The sequence below is a fragment of the Mirounga angustirostris genome, unplaced genomic scaffold, assembly GCF_029215605.1.
Source record: "Mirounga angustirostris isolate CCGP_5_RB_7025 unplaced genomic scaffold, mMirAng1.0.hap1 SCAF_6, whole genome shotgun sequence".
Taxonomy (NCBI): domain Eukaryota; kingdom Metazoa; phylum Chordata; class Mammalia; order Carnivora; family Phocidae; genus Mirounga; species Mirounga angustirostris.
This window is the reverse complement of record NW_026991714.1, coordinates 35,967,030-35,985,925: the sequence shown is the minus strand read 5'-3', so window position 1 is coordinate 35,985,925 and position 18,896 is coordinate 35,967,030. Positions and strand designations below refer to the sequence as shown.

General features: G+C 44.9%; 1 protein-coding gene across 8 annotated transcripts in view; it reads right to left on the bottom strand.

The window, feature by feature from the left end:
* HHAT (hedgehog acyltransferase) overlaps positions 1 to 18,896 on the bottom strand; it is a 348,803-nt gene that overhangs the window by 255,211 nt on the left and 74,696 nt on the right. For 5 of the 8 annotated variants that reach the window (XM_054507970.2, XM_064594127.1, XM_045877162.3 and 2 more), the window contains 3 exons: positions 12,782 to 12,976; positions 10,021 to 10,236; positions 1,825 to 1,996 (listed from right to left, as the gene is read on the bottom strand). In XM_054507970.2, coding sequence (XP_054363945.1) covers positions 1,825 to 1,996; positions 10,021 to 10,236; positions 12,782 to 12,976 — 583 coding nt within the window. The remainder of the gene's footprint in view (positions 1 to 1,824; positions 1,997 to 10,020; positions 10,237 to 12,781; positions 12,977 to 18,896) is intronic. The other 3 variants (XM_064594128.1, XM_064594129.1, XM_064594132.1) reach the window with 3 other exon arrangements.

The window sequence follows — 18,896 nt, the reverse complement described above, 5'->3', positions numbered from 1 at the left end:
GAGGAATTTCAGGGCTATGAAACTACTCTGCGAGATTATAGTGGTGGATACATGTCATTGTACATCTGTCAAAACCTACCCATGTACAACAAACACCAAGAGGAAATCCTAATGCAAATGATGGACTTCAGGTGACAATGATGGGTTGACGTAGGTTCATCAGTTACGACAAACGCACCGCCCTAGTGGGGATGTTGCTAGTGGGGGTGGCTATGCATGTGTGAGGGTCAGGGAGCATGTGGGAAATCTCTGCACTTTCCTCTCCATTCCTCTGTAAACCCAGAACTGCTCTAAAAATAAAGTCTATTTTTTTTTTTAAGTTAAAAAAATGGGAATGACAAAACCAAAACTCAGGAGAGGGTGATAGAAGGTGATGGGTTGCCGATATAAACAAAGGGCTTCTAGGATTCTGGTTAATTCTTAAGCTGAATGACAGATCCCCAAATGGATCATTGATGACTTTTCTGAGTCACTGGATTTACTCCCCCTGGTGCTGACCTTAGAAGATAACAGCTTTTCCGTATTGTCTGAACTCCATTTTAAGTGGTGCTTTCTGTTATTCATAGTTAAAATCACTCAAACTGATAGTCTCTTAATTTGGATGCAGTACAACTGGGATCTGATTTAGCATGTCATCATTTCCTCCTATTCTGTTTGTCTAAACATATCATTAAAACCTTGTCTTAGTTACCCCCCAACTATAAAAAAGACTTGTTTGGGGAAAAAAGAGACTGTAATTAAAACAACTCAGTATTTTTCCAATCCTAAAAGGTATCTTCCTTGAAAACATTCTGATTAAGCATGTGTGATACCAAGGACAACCAAGACTTTTTAAAAAATCTATAAATCACCAAACAGATAAGGAGTCAGGCTTGTACTCTTGCCCTCCATAGGGAACAGCTTAATCTGGCCGGAAGATCACACATTTCCCATTGGAGTTACAGGCTGGAGGTCAGACCACAGGCTGAATTCAGCTACCACAGGAGTTCTTAAAAGGAGAGCAAACAAGAAAACGAGGAGATTTTTGTTCAGAAAGGGGCATGGTCTCTGCTGTTTTGGCCAGAGAAATAAAGAGCAGTGGTTTCTCCACAGACAAGTCCTATACTGGAGACTATGTCCTGCTTAGGAGAGGACTTCCATCCCACCTACTTGCAGATATAAAGAAATGCGCAGACCAGAAAGGAAGTGGGGCAACAGAGGGACTTACACAGGCACACACCATTTATTCTCTCTCCCAGACAGTATGAACCAAGCCCTTCACCTGCATGCTTCCATTTAATCCTCAAGACAACCCTGCAGAAGCAAGTCTGCTCATCTCACAGGACGAAGATGCAGAGAGGTTGAGTAAGCTGCCAAAGGCCACCCGCCAGGGGTTGGTGGAGCTGAGAGTCAAACCCATGTCTGTCCCACTCTAAAGCTCGTATTCTTCTCCTTATTATCATAGACAAGAACCACAAAGAATACCACAGAACAACTCAGTCTTGGGCTTCAAAGGCTGCCCCCCGCCCACGTCTCTTGCCCTCTCCTGTCAAGTGTAGTGCTGGCCATACCATAAAGATGCAGGCCCTGCTAAGCTCAGCAGGCTTCCATTATGAAAAGGGATTCCTACATCCTCACTTCCCAGACCACAAAGTCTGGCCCTCACAGCCACCACCCACCTCACACATGCATCATCTCGGCCACCACAGGAACAAGGTTGGAAAAAAATCAAAAACCAAAGGGGGGGTTTGCTCAAGGCAACTACACCCTGTCTGCCCCAGTCCAGCCTCAGTCTGAAGCTACCTCCTGATGCTTGTTCTATTGACAGTAATTGCCACAAATTACCTAAGGTCCAACAAGAGACAGCCCTCAGGAGGGAGGCACTGCCGTAGATAGCGTGCATGTACATGAGGTGAACCATCAGCTCAGCCAGCCACCAATAGCAGAGGAGGCGACCCAGCCCCACGGCAAAGGCAGAAAGGTTGGACTTCAGCGAGCAGTCCTCTTGCCGCTGCATCTAAAGTAGAAACAAAAGAAGCCATTAGATTGTGCCTTCGTTTTTTAAATCTTCCAAAGAGCCCCCTATACAGTATTGCTAGTAAACTTCTCACAAACGTTATTACTCTATCTACCCAAAGAGGGTTGGGTTAGTTATTCATTATTCTCGGGTGAAAAAGTCACGCCCGAGCTCGGGTGGGGTCAACGAGCTAGCCTCGTGCCAAGAACCAAGATGGGTTCTGCATCCCTTCACCCCAGCAACAGCCCTGCAAACAGCCGGGGTGGAGGGCAGTGCCTGATGTATTCTCCCTCAGGACTTTGGGGTCTCTTTGGACTCAGGTGTCACCCTGCCTGTCTTCATCCATCACCCACCCACATGGAAGGCTGGTAAAAGTAGGGCCAAGTCAGGAAGGGGCAGAGAACTGGTAAGAGAAAGGGAGAATGAGAGAGCCTGAGGATAAGGGAAAAATTCGATGTGGGTGTGTCATCTTACCTGAAGTTGTTTTTGAAACAAGGCAGAATAAACACAAACAGAGACAGTATGTGGGGACAAGTCTCCTGCTCAGCAGACACTGCGGTGTGACAGTTAGGAACACGGACTTTGCAGTCAGAATCGGGATCAGATCCTAGCACAAACCACACAGCTGTGTGATCCTGAGCAGGTTACTTAATATTTCTGAGGTTCCCTCATACGTAAAGTGGAGGAAAAAAATGGTCATGACTAAATATGATAACATATATGAAGTACTAAGCACAGCACCCAGCATATAAAAAGCACTGGCTAATTGGTAGTTAATATCTGGTAGGTTACATGTCTCCTACTGCGCCTTCTTCACATTCTTCCCTCATGGCATCCCAGGCTACCAGCTATGGGGCAGAATTAGGACACAGGTCAGAACCAAACACCAAAGGTGAGAGAAGGACGTTTGGATTATTCATGGACACAGACAGACTACTGAGAGTTCACTCAACATGTATGGACAGCACAGAACCAATTTGATCACAGTAGCTGGATTCTGGGTCTTGCCTCATTGCCCGCTGTTTAGGGATGCAAAATAGTTTAAAACACATAGATGCTGAAATGCATAAGCACATTATAAAATGTGTGTGAATTCAATTTCATCTGTACACCACTAGACAAACACACAAACACAGGAGAGAGCACGAGAGTGTTCTGGGTCCCACTCTGACAAGATTTTATTAGACCGAAGCCCGCCTTGTAATGCAGAGGTGAAGCTAATGCATAAATGATGACGTTGAATCCGCAAATATTCGCTGGCAGAAGAAATGGACTTGATTTAGCTTTTGACGGTCTGGGCTCCGGACACTACCCGAAGAGGAAGGGCCCATTCCTAGGGCCTCTTGGGCTTCCATGGCCTTGAACGTCAAAGGCACAGGGGGTCCTGCTGCAGCCAGGAGCGATAGGCACTACTCTCAGAGAGGACGGGAGAGCTGCATGCCAGGGGAGTTACTTTTATTCCATTTTGACCATACATTCTACCACTTTCTCAAACTGTCCTCTCAGTGCAAGACGCCAGCTTCAGAAATTCTGGCTGGCTCAGCGGCATCATGATAACCTGCACAAAGGGCTTTGCTCCCTTTTGCCATCTGCGTGGGTAGCTACACCAAGGAAAGCTCGTTGGCTTAATATTTTTTCATGTAAATTGATTAAACTAACAGGAATTTCCTTTCTCCATTCACTTTCCGCAGTCGGCCTTAGGAAGGTATTTTGCCCAGCCATACCAACCTGCCTTGTTAGAAGCAACAGTCACTGCGGGGAGGGATCCACCAGGTCACCTGGGAAGGGTTTTCCCGGAAGGAAGACTGGGCATATCAGGGCTTTGCAGACCCACACAGATCACAGCCAACTGCAATCGCAGCTGAACTACTTGACCCAATGCACATCCCTTTCCAGGCATAAACTGAGGGTGGTTTTCATTTGAATGCATACCTTAAGTGTGCCTGCTCTTCGAGAGTACAGAATCTACAGCAGTGGATCTGTAGGCCAATGGATGGGTAAAGCCTCAATGCAGAGATGCCTACCTGCCCAATCATTCACGTCTGTTACTGAATTGAGAAGAAAAGGAAATAACCCAAATGTCCAGCTGTGGGAGGCTGGTCAAATGCATGAGTGCATGTCAATATTATGCAGCCATGAAAACTACTTTTTTCAATGTGTATAAATAACGAAAGACTGGAAAGATACACACCAAAATGGCAACAGTGATTGTATTCTTTTTGGTAAGATTTTTAGATTGCTTTTGACCATTGGTTATTTTTATAATAAGGGGAAAGTAATGGAACTTCACGATATTGTGAAGAGCTGGGTCCTCTCTGTGGATGAGGCAAGGTCTTCTACTTCTTCACACTTCTAAAAAATATCTAGCTTCAGGATCTCTCCTGCGCAGCCCGGCATCCTCTGCGGGTAAATATTCTGCTCGCTCTCCTACAATGGACCCATCTTTATTTCTCAACTTCCCACCTCAGTGGTTGATTTTCTTACCTGTATACTGAGGTCCTCTTTGTTCATTCTTTTCCAGTTCTCTAAAGCAAATTCACTTTGACCTCAATGCCATCAGCATATGAGGGAACAATTACGAACATAGTGTCCATTGGCCTGTGGAGACCGGAGGAGTTCACACCAAGGCCGTCAGCTAAGCTGAGACATGAAGAGGCACCCAAACCATTCCAGACCACAGGTGGGCCTTTCTCGGTGCCACACTCTTGGAGGGAAGCAAGTCCCCAGCTGAATGTGATAATGGTCTCACAAGCAGTGTGGACAGAACACAATCTTCATACAACAGAATGTCTCCAGTTGCTAAATAAGCAACTCTGCACGTGGCCTGTAGACCCCTGAGCGTAAGCCCACCCCAAGCTCTGGTCTCCTGAAGACCAGACCTGTACTGAGGCCACAGAGCATCCCTGGGGATGCAGCCCCAGCCCTGGGAGCAGAAAAGCAGCTGGGTGGGAGGGGAGCCCCACCAGGCAATCAGGAAAACATGTCTACCCAATCACCTCTTAGCTCCGGGCAATTGCCATTCAAGTTCAGTTCAGAGGCCTGCCTTCGTCTCCCCAAACAATGTGCAGTCTAAAATGACACAAATATCTGTAATTAAGGAGAAACATGAGGTGCCTTTTGTGGCTGATTGGCTCCCCAGTAATGGCTTATCTACTCTCCCCAGGGCAAAACTTCTCTACCTGGTTTAATAACGTATAATTATGTGTCACCACTGGACCAGAAGCACTGGACTTTTCTCTGCAATGCCCTCTTTTTGATGCTGGATGCCACCTCATTCAGAGTAACAGAATTGTCTTCCTTAATCATACAAGTGAATACAGGAGAAGGAAAACAATCCAGTTTCTTTTTATTCTATTTGCTTGTACTTAAAAAAATGGTTATTCATCTTTCTTTAGAGTCATATGATTACAGTTCATTTATACCTTCAATCTAGTTGACTCGCTTTTATTTAAAAAATTCAGCATTTGTCCCTTGTCGATCCAGCAGGAATAAAAGATATGCCATACACAGCTCACCTAATGAGCAGGGTTGTTCTGTTGTCTGCATGCAAGCATTTCATTTGAGATATCTCAAACCTCGGGGAGTGCCAACCTTCAGACCACTAGAAACTGCCATCAAGGGGAATTTTTAGTTAAGGCTCCACTAAAAGATACACATTAACTCATCTGCAAAGTGCATTTTAAAACACATTATATTTCAAAACCTCATTTCATGCAAATTGCATAAAAAGGAATATCGAAGCCTTTCAAAGATAGTCTGATGATTAAAGATGACAGTTCTCAAAGATGAAAGGTTCTTCCCCTCCACACACTAATCATACGGATGTTTAAGAGCACCAAACAAAAGGCTTCCCTGGAGCCAGGGTTCGACTGTGCTGACTCTGCTCCCGCCTCTACACGTGGGTCAAGGGCACTGTAGCCAGGAGTCTTATCCTTTGTGGTGGAGGAGAATCTCTGCAACCCATGGTCACAGGCCCTACCTACTCCCAACAAAGCCTTCTGTACTAGCACCCCCCTCCCCCCCAGGCATCCAGACCACGGCCGGTGGGAGTCGCCCCAGCTCTGCCACGACAGCAGGTGGCACCCAGCTGGTGCAGCTGCTGCAGGCCTGGGACCTGCTCCAGCCAGCTTGAGCCTCCAGACCTAGATGTCCACCAGGCCACACTGCATCTCTAACTCCCATTGGGCAGCCAGCCCCACATCTGTATTCCTTCCACCCTGATGTGCATTCGATGAGCCTCTCTTTGCCTCTGTGTTACCATCTGTAAAGTGGTGGTAACAAGAGTATCTCTCTTCTCCAGTGGCTGTGAGGATGAAGGAGTTAGCACATGTCAAGTCTGGCTCGGAGCAGGTGCTCGGTCGGAGTTACGTATTACAGTCTGTATTATTCCAGGTGGTCTCTAGAGCCAGAGCCCGCCCCAAACCCAGATGGGCACAGCTGGAACACTGTCTGCCTGCCCAGCTCTTGCCCACCCTGGCACCTGCAGCAACCGCCTGTGTCTCTCTCCTGAAGAGACAGAATCAACACACCGGTCCCTTCTGAGGCCAAGAATGGCCACCGCCCAGGATCCCCTGCTTCTGTGCCCACCTATGTGATGGGACACCCCGGGTCTTGGTTCTGGCCTAAACCTATGTTAGTTCCCAACCTCGGGAGCTTCCGGGGGTAAAATCTGAAACGGGCCCCTCTGCGTGAAGGGCAGGGAGAGAACAAAGAGGCAGAGCACTCCCGATTGGTAGGTGGCAGGTGTGATGAGCAGGGGAACTTACATACAAGGCTGGTCTCGAGGTGCTTCAAGATCCCCACCCCCGCCTACCAAATCTTAAAAGTTTACGTAGAGGCCTTAAGTGGGTCCGGTCACATATTCAGTCCAGAGGGTCCCAATGACACTTTACTCTCTCAAGGCTGTGCCCTTGAAGTAGCTCGTGGTGAGGAACGGCAGGCGGAATGCACATTCTAAGGACAGGGGAAGGCGTGAGGAGCCTCCGATTGCCTGGGCTCAGCTGTGGATCAACCAGCAGTCACAGCCTCCCCACGACCTCCTCCAACAACTTCCCCCGGAATTGCCACCTGCTTCCGGCAAACAACAACAACTGTAATGTTAACGCTTCACAGCATTTACATGTGAAGCCATGTTACCTATATGAAATCAGTTAATCCTTACAACAGTCCTAAGAGGGAGGTACTATTATCCTTCCCATTTCACTGATAAGGGAACAGGAGTCACAAATAAGGTACGTAATTCACCAAATGCTCTCAAGCCAGAGCGAAGCAGGAATTCAAACCGTGTGACAATGACAATAGGGTTGGGCTCCAGGGTCTGCGCTCTTAGCCACCATGCAAGCTAACTGTTTGAGCACTGGCTCATCCACTGGGGGTAGGAGCATAGCCCTCAGTAAGGAAAAGCCCCCTGGTCCTACCACACTCTGCTCACCAGAGTCTTCTCCCACACCAGACCCCACTGCACAATTCAACCTGCTCAGAGTAAGATGTGGTGGCCCCAGGCTCCAAGCTAAGTGAATAAATAAGCCTCATGTGTAAGTGTCTCTGCTGATTAAACCTGCCCCCCCCCCCAGCCACCCCATCCTCTGGCATCACCCCTAGCTCAGTATCTGAGTTCCACAGACCACAGGAGAAAAATAAATGGGGCACATGTTCCTGAAACTCCAAATGCCATCTCAGATGGCCTTCAAGTTAAGGCACTGTGGCCTTTTAACAGGCAAATTTTTACCTGCTCATGATCAGTGTGCAAATTTCACATGCCTTACTTCACACCTCTTCTATGCTTCCCTCATCTTGTGTATGCAATTTACATACTAAAAAAAATTGGGTGAAAGATAACATTCTCCCCAAGGTAACCCTAATACCGTCATTTTATCAACCAGAGTCTGCCCTTCTGGTTGGTTTCCACAGTGGGGCTCTGCTGCCCCCTGGTGGCAGAGCCTCATTCTCTGGTTCTCATTGATGGGACAACCTAAGAACCATGAATTTCAGGATTACCATTTCATGTTATATTTATTCATTCACTCACACACCATTTCATGTTATATTTATTCATTCACTCACACACTCGTTCAGAGCAAACATTGCTTATAAGTTCTTCCAGTTGGCTTTCTTCCCTCTCCTAGCAACCTCTTCCTTCATGGCCTCCCTGAAGAAATTCTTTCACTCCTGGCTTAGCTTCCTAGCTAACTGCTCCCCTTTAAGACCCATTTTTCTCAAAGGGGGTCAGTGCCCCATAAGACTTTCTGTAACTGCAGAAACCTCATGGCTGCCTTTATCTGCACAGCAGCTTACTAAACATTTTGCCTTTTCTAGACTGACTTTCCTATGAATCTTCCCAGACCACAAAGAAAGGTTCCAATTTGCCTTCTGAGTTCTCGGCTTTTAGCAAGTGCTCCCATTTTGAAAGGAGTGAAAAAGAGAGGGGTAAGACAGAGATGCAACCAGAGTCTCCATACCTGAGTTCCCACAGGAAGAAGCCTGGTCATCCCCAGCCTCCAGCCCCCAAAGAACTGCCAAAGAACTCAGGACAGTAGTTATCAACCTCTAGCAGGCAGCAGAATCACCTGGAAGGCCTATTAAATCACATTGCTGGGCCCCACCCCAAAGTGTCTGAATCAGATCTGAGGTGGGGCCCAAGAATTTGCGTTTCTAACAAGTTCCCAGTTGATCCTTCTGTTGCTGGTCCAAAGACCACACTTTGAGAACCGCTGAGTTAGAAATCAGCTGCCATCACTAACCACCTGTCTTTCTACACAATAATCTTACACATAATTTTCAAACATGAACTTCAAATTGCTCAGGACAGAAGAATGGTCCCATGTAACCTAAACTGAGGTATGAGAAACCATATGCTAAACACATATCTGCCCAGAATATCAATTTCACTTGAAGATTTATGGAGGAAAAAAAAGTTAAATAATTTAATTGGCAATTTTAAAACTGCACATTGTTGTTATGTGTATAATGAAATATACAAGTGTATGTGTATACACATTAACATAATGTATAGATAAATATACAATATAAACGTGTATAATGAAATACACTTTTGAGAACAATGAATAACTGTGTGGGATTTTTAAGACAGAATATGAGATTTCTAAGAACCCTGCTACTTTTCCAGGGGGCACCTTCCATATTGCCCTTTGAAAATATGCAGCGCTGCTCCTGGTGCTACACTTTGAACTCATTCCAGGAGCGTGTGTGTGTATGTGTGTGCAGAGAGGTGTTGTTATTCCCCACCTCCACCGAGACTGTTGTATTTTGGTGGTAGGCGGTAGAACTGTCCCTCGAGAAACACAGGTTTTAGGTATTATCGATGACCAAAACTTGATTGACTTCCCAAACATGTTCCGTGAGGCTGGCTGTGGGATGAGAGCAAAAATCCTAAGTAGGAGGGGAAGGGAGTGGGAATGACGAAGGCAGCTTGACAGGAGCTTCAGACAAGGCTGAAGGGAAGCCGGGTCCAGGGCAGAAACAGGCACTTGGACCCCAAAACACACCACTACCATCCAACTCTCTCTAACTCTGCTCTGTTGTCTCATCTAGGTCACCCTGAACAATTCTCAGGTGATGACAGAGTTATTTCATAAGCAGTTTGTGACAATAAAAGACAACATGGTATTTGCCAACCAACAGCTTAGACAGTTTCCCTTTCTACTTTTCCAAGTAATACCATCACAATCCAATTTTTTCTTTCCCTGACTTCTCGGCAGTGGATACCCATCCCTAAATTCCTTGCTGTGCCCAGTTACTCATCCTGGTTTCCAGAGCCCACCAAGGAGTCGGGGGGGAGGGGCGGTTCCTTGAGCCAACAGGCACAAGAGACAGGTCGACCTTCATTTCAAATACTTATTCCCCCTAAGTATTTCATTTCTGATGCAAGAAGTTACAACAATCACGTGTTTTCAATCTGCGGGAACCCCTGAATGCAAAGCCTCAGGAGTCTGGTGGATGGCCACAGCCAGTAAGGACAGAGGTTTAATCTACAGAATACCAGTCCAGTCCCCAGTGGGCTCTACCTTTGCGATGAACTCCGGGAAGCTCAGGATGGGCCCATTGTGGAAGACAGGGTAATAGAAGACATAGGCCACCAGCCAGGGAAAGGAGTAGAAGCTGCTCCTGGTGGGCATCTCCTGCCAGCAGAACTCCAGGCTGAAGCTGGTGTAGGATAGGCAGCGCACAGTCAGCGTGAACTGCAGCAAGTAGTACTCGTTTTCTGTCTGGTACCAGCCTCTCTGCAAAGTCCCAAAAAGAGAACAGCCCTTGAGCGTCAAGGAGAACACCATCCAGGACCCTGGGAAGGAGACTGCTTCCGCAGGTAGAGTGACTGTCCCATAAAGGGAACTGAGAACCAAGGAGCAGCGGGTAAGTCTCCCTGGTGATCAAACAAGTGGTTAATGAGCAGTGGGTGGTGGAGTGTCTCTAACACCACCCATCCACGAAGCATGAGGCCTGATGCGCTATAATGAAAGTTCTCCTGGCAATGCATCTCTCAGATTCATCCAGACATGGATGTGCACTTTTTGGTGTGCACTTAAAAATATGGCTTCCAGGGGGCGCCTGGGTGGCTCAGTCGTTAAGCATCTGCCTTCGGCTCAGGTCTTAGTCCCAGGGTCCTGGGATCAAGCCCCACATCGGGCTCCCTGCTCGGCGGGAAGCCTGCTTCTCCCTCTCCCACTCCCCCTGCTTGTGTTCCCTCTCTCGCTGTGTCTCTGTCAAATAAATAAAGTCTTTAAAATATATATATATATGGCTTCCAGGAATACACCAGTGGGTACTCTGATAGTTCCCCCAACAATTCGGAAGGCAAAAGAGAGGCTTATAAATGTCACACGGGGGGCGCCTGGGTGGCTCAGTTGGTTGAGCGACTGCCTTCGGCTCGGGTCATGATCCTGGAGTCCCGGGATCGAGTCCCACATCGGGCTCCCTGCTCGGCGAGGAGTCTGCTTTTCCCTCTGACCTTCCCCCATCTCATGCTCTCTCTCTCTCTCTCTCTCTAATAAATAAATAAATAAATCTTTAAAAAAAAAAATAAATGTCACACAAGACTCCTGACTTCAATGTATTGTTCCTTTTGCTCTTCTGTTATTCATTTGGCTCCACTGTAGTTGAGGACTATTTGCCAAAGAAGCTTTAGAAACACAGTCAAGAAAAATAGTCCCTGCCCTCGATGTATCTGAATTCTGTACAGGAAATAGGTATGGAAGTATACAAATACAATGCAACATGAAAAAAGAAATAATACACATGTACTAAAAATCTTAACAGTACAAGGGGGGGTAAAATTATGGGTCATTCTATAATCTTTATTCTTCTATACTGTCCATAACACATATGTATTGCTTTTTTAAGGAGAAGAACAATTTATGGGAAATCAAGATAGAAAATTGGGACAAAGGAAGGAACAGTGAATGTGATACATGGGGGTACTTTTAGGGCTTTCCACAGAAAAACTGAGCACCAAAGAGTTTCTGGTTTTTTTGTTTTGTTTTGTTTTTGGTTTTTTTAAGAATTTCTATTCCATGCCCGGGACTTCAGCAGCCACCAAGAAAGACCGAGAGAAATACTTGTGCAAAAGCATGAAAACCAAAAGCAACTAGTTTCTGGTCATCTGTTCCCGTTGGGCAGTATATTTCCAATCTCTAGTCTGCACATAAAAAATGGAATGCTTATTCACCACCAACATCCATAACTGATACTAACTATCCCCAAACAAATGATAATTATCACTGGAGTCTGTTCCACACATTTGCCAGGTCCCCAAAAAGTTAGGTATGAATTCCTTTTTATTTGTATTGCAGATCTATTTTCAAGCACATGTATTTAAGTGATCACCTGGTTAATCACTGTGGGAAGATGGAGCTGTTCCCCTACTTCCTTAAGTCCGGATTTTAACATATGTGCTTAGTGTTATTAGCCCCAATCTGTTGGTGAGAGTGAAGAAAATTAAGATAGTATAACAGAAAAAATAAGTGAATTTTCAAAAGGCTACAATTTTTACAAAATCACTTAACAGATATCATCTTAAAGGAGGCTCAGAACAACTCCATGAGGAAGTCAGAGCACCTATTACTTCCATTTTCGAAATGATGAAATTGAGACTCGGGTTAAATGACCGCCTCCAGTCTCAAGAGTAGGAAAGACAGTTACTAGAAGAGCAGGGGAACCAGGTCATCCACTGACTCATCTTTCCCTTCATGTTCTTTTCCACAACCTTGCCAAGCACTGTCACTTGAATCAATGAATGAGTGAAGGAACAAGTGAACAAAAATAAAGATACCACAGGAATGTCAGTCCCACGATGACTAAAGAAAGAATATCAAAACTTCCTAAGATTTTCTGGGCAAGGAAAACACCTGCCTTATCTGTCTCAGGGGCTATCATGGGCATTGGATGAGATAAGGAATGTGAAATTTTCCTATAAATTGTAGAGCACTCTACAGATGATTTTTTATTAAATGTACAGAAGACTATTGCTTTCTTTTCCCATTGTTCCTTGCCCTCTGTTTCTGCAACATCTGGCACCACCCATGCCTACCAAACTGAAAAGAGGTACAAGGTCAACCCTGGGCAACCTTAGAGAGCTAAGACATAGATCCAAAAGGCAAGACTGCAGAATGCAACACACCAGGATTCACATGTATCAACCCCACATGACCACTAGGGGGACCCCCACCATCGTTCTTCAATTGACTCTTGGCCGAAACATAAGTCATCTACCCAATGGAAGCACTGCCAAAGACAGCTTCTCCTTCCCAAGAGTAAAACAGCGACACTTACCTTAACTTCCTCCACATCTTGCAGCCTCAGTGTGGAGAGCAGGAGGAGAGAACAGAGCCATGTGAGGACCAGCGACTGGAACTGGGCTACACAGAAGGAGATGAGGGTGTGGAGAAAAATAATGGCGGTGCCATGGGCCCCCAGCACACACCAGGAGGCCCATATTCCATAAGCCCCCAGGATCCAGGGTCTGTGCTGCAGACAGGGAGGGATCCAGGGAGAGAGAGAAAGACGGAGGGGGCAGGGAGGAAAAGAGAAAAGAGTGAGCTCATGGGTATTTGCTTAAGGTTCTACATATAAAAGCAGAATGCTTAGTGATCCATTAACCAAACTATTCTCACCGCCCTGGGGATTTAGTGCAACACAGACAAACAGCATTCAGAGGGACCTTCCCCATTAACCCCAGAACTCCATCAGATCCACCCAGAAGCAAGGAGCCACTTTTCTGCCTTCAGCCAAAGCCACCCAGACCACTGGATCCTCCCCCCCCCCAACAAGATATTTAGCTGACTTTTCAGCAGACCCTATGGAAGCCAGAAAACAGTTGGGAAAAACTACTAATCTGGAACAATGGCCCCTATATACACTACCCTGCAGAAGTGAAGGTAAAAGAAAGTATTGGTGCACATTTCTCAGGAGTCTCCTTGAGACAACTGGGCCATCCAAACCACAAACAGCTTTCTAAAGTCCAAACCAGAGATTTAAATGAAAATATCTCAGTACATTACTAGCATACTGTTTACCAACAGTCAAACGAATGTCACAGAAAAAGCGTATTTTACCTGCTTTATACAATATCGAGACCTTTGCATAATCAATCCAATGGACACATTCATTCCCATTTTAGGAGAATCATAATATTATTCTCTCCAATTATCAAGTTTTATAATTATTGACATTGAACAACTAAATAAATAAATAAACATATCTTTGCTTTTACAATATATTCTTGGTCGTATCTGGATGGTACATCTTTACTTAAAAACCACAATAATGTTTTAACATTGTTTGAGAGGCAACATATTATAGTGGTTTAATTTGAAGTCCAAGCTTTGAAGTCCAACTGCCTAAAATAAATGCTGGTGTCCCCATTAACTAGCTGTGTGGCCCCAGGCAAGTGACTTAAACCCTCCTTGCCTCAGTTTTTTCATATGTAAAATTAGGATAACAGTATCTATTTCATGCACTCCCTGTGAGGATTGTTAATGCACAGAAAATGCTTAAAACAGTATCAAGATAAAAAGCTTTTGCACAGCAAAAGAAACAGTCAACAAAACCAAAAGACAACCAACAGAATGGGAGAAAATATTCGCAAATGACATATCAGATAAAGGGCTAGTATCCAAAATCTATAAAGAACTTATCAAACTCAACACCCAAAGAACAAAGAATCCAATCCAAGAAATGGGCAGAAGACATGAACAGACATTTTTCCAAAGAAGACATCCAAATGGCCAACAGACACACGAAAAAGTGCTCAACATCGCTCGGCATCAGGGAAATCCAAATCAAAACCTCATGAGATAACACCTCACATCACTAAGAATGGCTAAAATTAACAAGTCAGGAAACAACAGATGTTGGCAGGGATGCGGAGAAAGGGGAACCCTCCTACACTGTTGGTGGGAATGCAAGCTGGTGCAACCACTCTGGAAAACAGTATGGAGGTTCCTCAAAAAGTTTAAAATAGAGCTGCCATACGATCCAGCAATTGCACTACTGGGTATTTACCCCAAAGATACAAATGTAGGGATCCGAAGGGGTACATGCACCTGATGTTTATAGCAGCAATGTCCACAATAGCCAAACTGTGGAGCGAGCCAAGATGCCCATCGACAGATGAATGGATAAAGAAGATGTGGTATATGTATACAATGGAATATTATGCAGCCATCAAAAGGAATGAAATCTTGCCATTTGCAATGACGTGGATGGAACTGGAGGGTATTATGCTGAGCGAAGTAAGTCAATCAGAGAAAGACATGTATCATATGACCTCACTGATATGAAGAATTTTTTTTTTTAAGATTTTATTTATTTATTTGAGAGAGAGAGAGAATGAGAGACAGAGAGCATGAGAGGGAGGAGGGTCAGAGGGAGAAGCAGACTCCCTGCCAAGCAGGGAGCCCAATGCGGGACTCGATTCCAGGATCATGACCTGAGCCGAAGGCAGTCGCTTAACCAACTGAGCCACCCAGGCACCCATATGAAGAATTCTTAATCTCAGGAAATAAACTGAGGGTTGCTGGAATGGTGGCGGGTGGGAGGGATGGGGTGGCTAGGTGATAGACATTGGGAGGGTATGTGCTATGGTGAGCACTGTGAATTGTGCAAGACTGTTGAATCACAGATCTGTACCTCTGAAACAAATAATGCAATATATGTTAAGAAAAAAAAAAAAAAGAAGAAGAAGGTAGCGGGAGGGGAAGAATGAAGGGGGGGAAATCGGAGGGGGAGATGAACCATGAGAGACGATAGACTCTGAAAAACAAACTGAGGGTTCTAGAGGGGAAGGGGGTGGGAGGATGGGTTAGCCTGGTGATGGGTATTGGGGAGGGCACGTTCTGCATGGAGCACTGGGTGTTATGTACAAACAATGAATCATGGAACACTACATCAAAAACGATGTAATGTATGATGATTAACATAACAAAAAATTAAAAAAAAAACAGTATCTGCATACATAGTAAGGACACTACAAATACTAGTTATTATTCCTATAGGGGAATACGATGAATCTTTTTGGTGTGCACTTAAAAATATGGTTTCCAGGGGCGCCTGGGTGGCTCAGTGGTTAAGCATCTGCCTTTGGCTCAGGTCATGATCCCAGGGTCCTGGGATCGAGTCCTGCATCGGGCTCCCTGCACAGCAGGGAGCCCGCTTCTCCTTCTCCCTCTGTCTACCACTCTGCCTACTTGTGCTCTCTGTCAAATAAATAAATAAAATCTTAAAAAAAAATTAAAAGAATGCAAACTAATTTAAAAATATATATATATATGGTTTCCAGGAATACACCAAGTTGAAAAGTGGGGAATGCTTGAATTTAGGTCTTCTTGTGAAAATAAGAATTCTTTAAGACAAAGACAGATGTGGACCATGAACTGTAAATCCCCTTTAGATGCTGACTCTTCCAAAATATTGTCGAAGTACAATTCTTTCCCAAACCTACACTCCAGCCCAAGAGAGGGCATTTTAAATGAGGGACTAGGTCAGCCTCTTTTAAGTTCCAAGAAAATCAGAGAGATCTGCAGTTCAGTTTTACTATTTTTCCATCCTACTGCCCACAGAAAACAGTCAAATAAATTTGCTTCAAATTTTCCCCCAAACACTCACCTCTGGTCAGAGTCCAATTATAAGAAACAAGGTTGCCAAAAACCATTTTAAGAACTGGTTTTAACAAATGGAAAAAAAAAAAAAAAGGGTTTTCCAACACAATCTACAGGATTTACTACTGGGGATCCTTTCCATGGGCTACACACATACCAGCCACATTTTTATTAAGCATGATTTGATCCGTGTGGAAGAAGCCTATTTGTTCGGCTTTCGTTGGGGAACTTAACCACAGACTAAGGAGCTTCAATTTGGAAAAAGCTGAACACAATTCTCTGATGAATTTAACTGTGCTCATCAAAGCTACCGTCCAGGCTCACAACTCTGCCCCAAATTCTCATTCCCCACGGTCTTCCTCCTGCCCAACAGGACAGACAGACAAACATGTAGTACTACTGTTCTAAGACAGCACAGAAAACACTCTAATGTCACCTTCACGTTCTCCACTATCCCACACATCACCCAGTCCTTCTCCCCAGGGGCGAGAGGCAGCTCTACCACACAATTCCATGGCAGACAGGTGATATAAAGGAAAAGATGTAAAATAGGCAAAAATAATCATCTATTTAAAAGAACTGTTCTGGGGCGCCTGGGTGGCTCAGTCATTAAGCGTCTGCCTTCGGCTCAGGTCATGGTCCCCGGGTCCTGGGATTGAGCCCCGCATCGGGCTCCCTGCTCCGCAGGAAGCCTGCTTCTCCCTCTCCCACTCCCCCTGCTTGTGTTCCCTCTCTCACTGTCTCTCTCTCTCAAATAAATAAAATATAAAAAAAAACCTGTTATATAAATTAGAACCCCACTAAACTCCTGACAGCAAGATCAGCCATCCGTGCCTTGTCTTCTGACTGGTATCAGAGAAGGATAGTCCCTACTATCGATACAGCCTTAGGACACAGCTCCTCCAGCCCCTATCCCTCCACACGCATCTGGAACTGGCAGAATAAGCTGGAAATGGAAGAGCAAAACTGCCCACCAGGAAGCAGCATCATGGATGGTCTGCTTCTCTGAGGAGGAGGAGGGCTCTTCCCAAGTGTTTCAAAGACCATTTTCATATGCAAAGGCCTAACACAGCCCTGTTCCACCTATTTCTACTCCAAAAGTGCTTACATATTTTTCAAACTTTTGCCTACCTCTTAAGTGAAAATGCTTAAGAATCAGGTATTAAGCCTCTGACATCAAATATGCCAGGAACTATTTAACTTTCCAAAAATAAAATGTGTTATAGGGCACCTGGGTGGCTCAGTTGGTTGAGCATCTGACTCTTGGTTTCGGCTCAGGTCGTGATCTCACAGTTTTGGGATCGAGCCCCGCATTAGGCTCTGTGCTCGGTGTGGAATCTGCTTCAGATTCTCTCTCTCCCTCTCCCTCCCACTCACTCCCTCTCTCAAATAAGTACATAAAATCTTTTAAAAAGTAAATAAAATAAAATGTGTTATGTTTTATTCCAAAACAATACCTCTGATTCCTCACTAGAAGGACTCTCCCCACCCCCCGAGTTCTCAGGGCAATCTGGGCAGATACACAGTTTTGATCACACACATAATCCATGTCAAGCTCAAGTTTTAAAAATTCGTTTAAATGAAGTGATGATTAGGACTGGGAATTATTGGTCATTTGAAAAGAAGGCACAAAGAATCATGTTGATTGAGTGCACAAATACAACATGAGCTCAATTTAATGCTAGGCGGTGCTGTTCTAATTTAGAAATTCAAATTCTAATTTGATAAGTGTTTTTGAGATTTTTGAGATAGTTGTAGATACACCTGCAGTTATAAGAAATAACATACAGGGATCCCCATGCACACTTTACCCAGTTTCTTCCTATGGCAACATTATACAAAACCACAGCATATCACAACCAGGATATTGGCATTGCTACAATCTAACACACTTATCCACCTTTCTCCAGTTTTGCTTATACTCCTTTGTGTGTGTGTCTGTGTGTGTGTCTTTTTTTTTATTTTATAATTTTATTTCAAAATTCATATGTAACCTTGGGAATTGGCTTTTTTCACTCAGCATAATTCCCTGGAGATTCACCCAAGTTGCTGAGGGTATTAATAGTTTGCTCCTTTTTCTTGCTCTCTAGGATGCCATCATCTGGATGTCCCATGGCTTGTTTCACATTCAGCTGTTGACGGACATGTGGGTTTCCAAATTTTTGTTACTATGAACAAAACCGACATGAACCTATGTGTACAGTTTTTTGTGTAAAAATAAGTTTTTATTTCTCCAGGGTAAATGTCCAAAAGTGCATTTGCTGGGTTGCAGGGTAGTTCCACATTTAGTTCTAGAAAAATCTGCCAAACAGCATTCCCACCAGCAAGGTATGAGTGATCCAGTTTATCTCCATCCTTGACAGCACTTGGTGCTGTCACTGTTTTATCTGAGCCAGTCCGATATGTGTGTGTGTGGAGTTAGTACATCTCGGTGCACTCACAAAGCTCGTTTAAAGGGTATCAAAGTGTCAGGGCCGCCTGGGTGGCCCAGTTAGTTGAGCGTCTGACTTTTGGTTTTGGCTCAGGTCAGGATCTCAGGGTTGTGAGATCGAGCCCCGCATCGGGCTCTGTGTTCAGTGCAGAGTCTGCTTCTCCCTCTCTCCCTCTCCCCCTGCCCCTCTCCACACTCCTGCACTCTCTCTAAAATAAATAAATCTTTAAAAATAACAAAATAAAGGGTATCAAAGTGTGAGCAACCCAAAGCTTGAGAACAAGACAAGCTGGGTGAACTTAGCTGAGACACAGGACTGTCCTGACCCCCTTCACTCGCCTTTCTCCAGGCTCTTCAG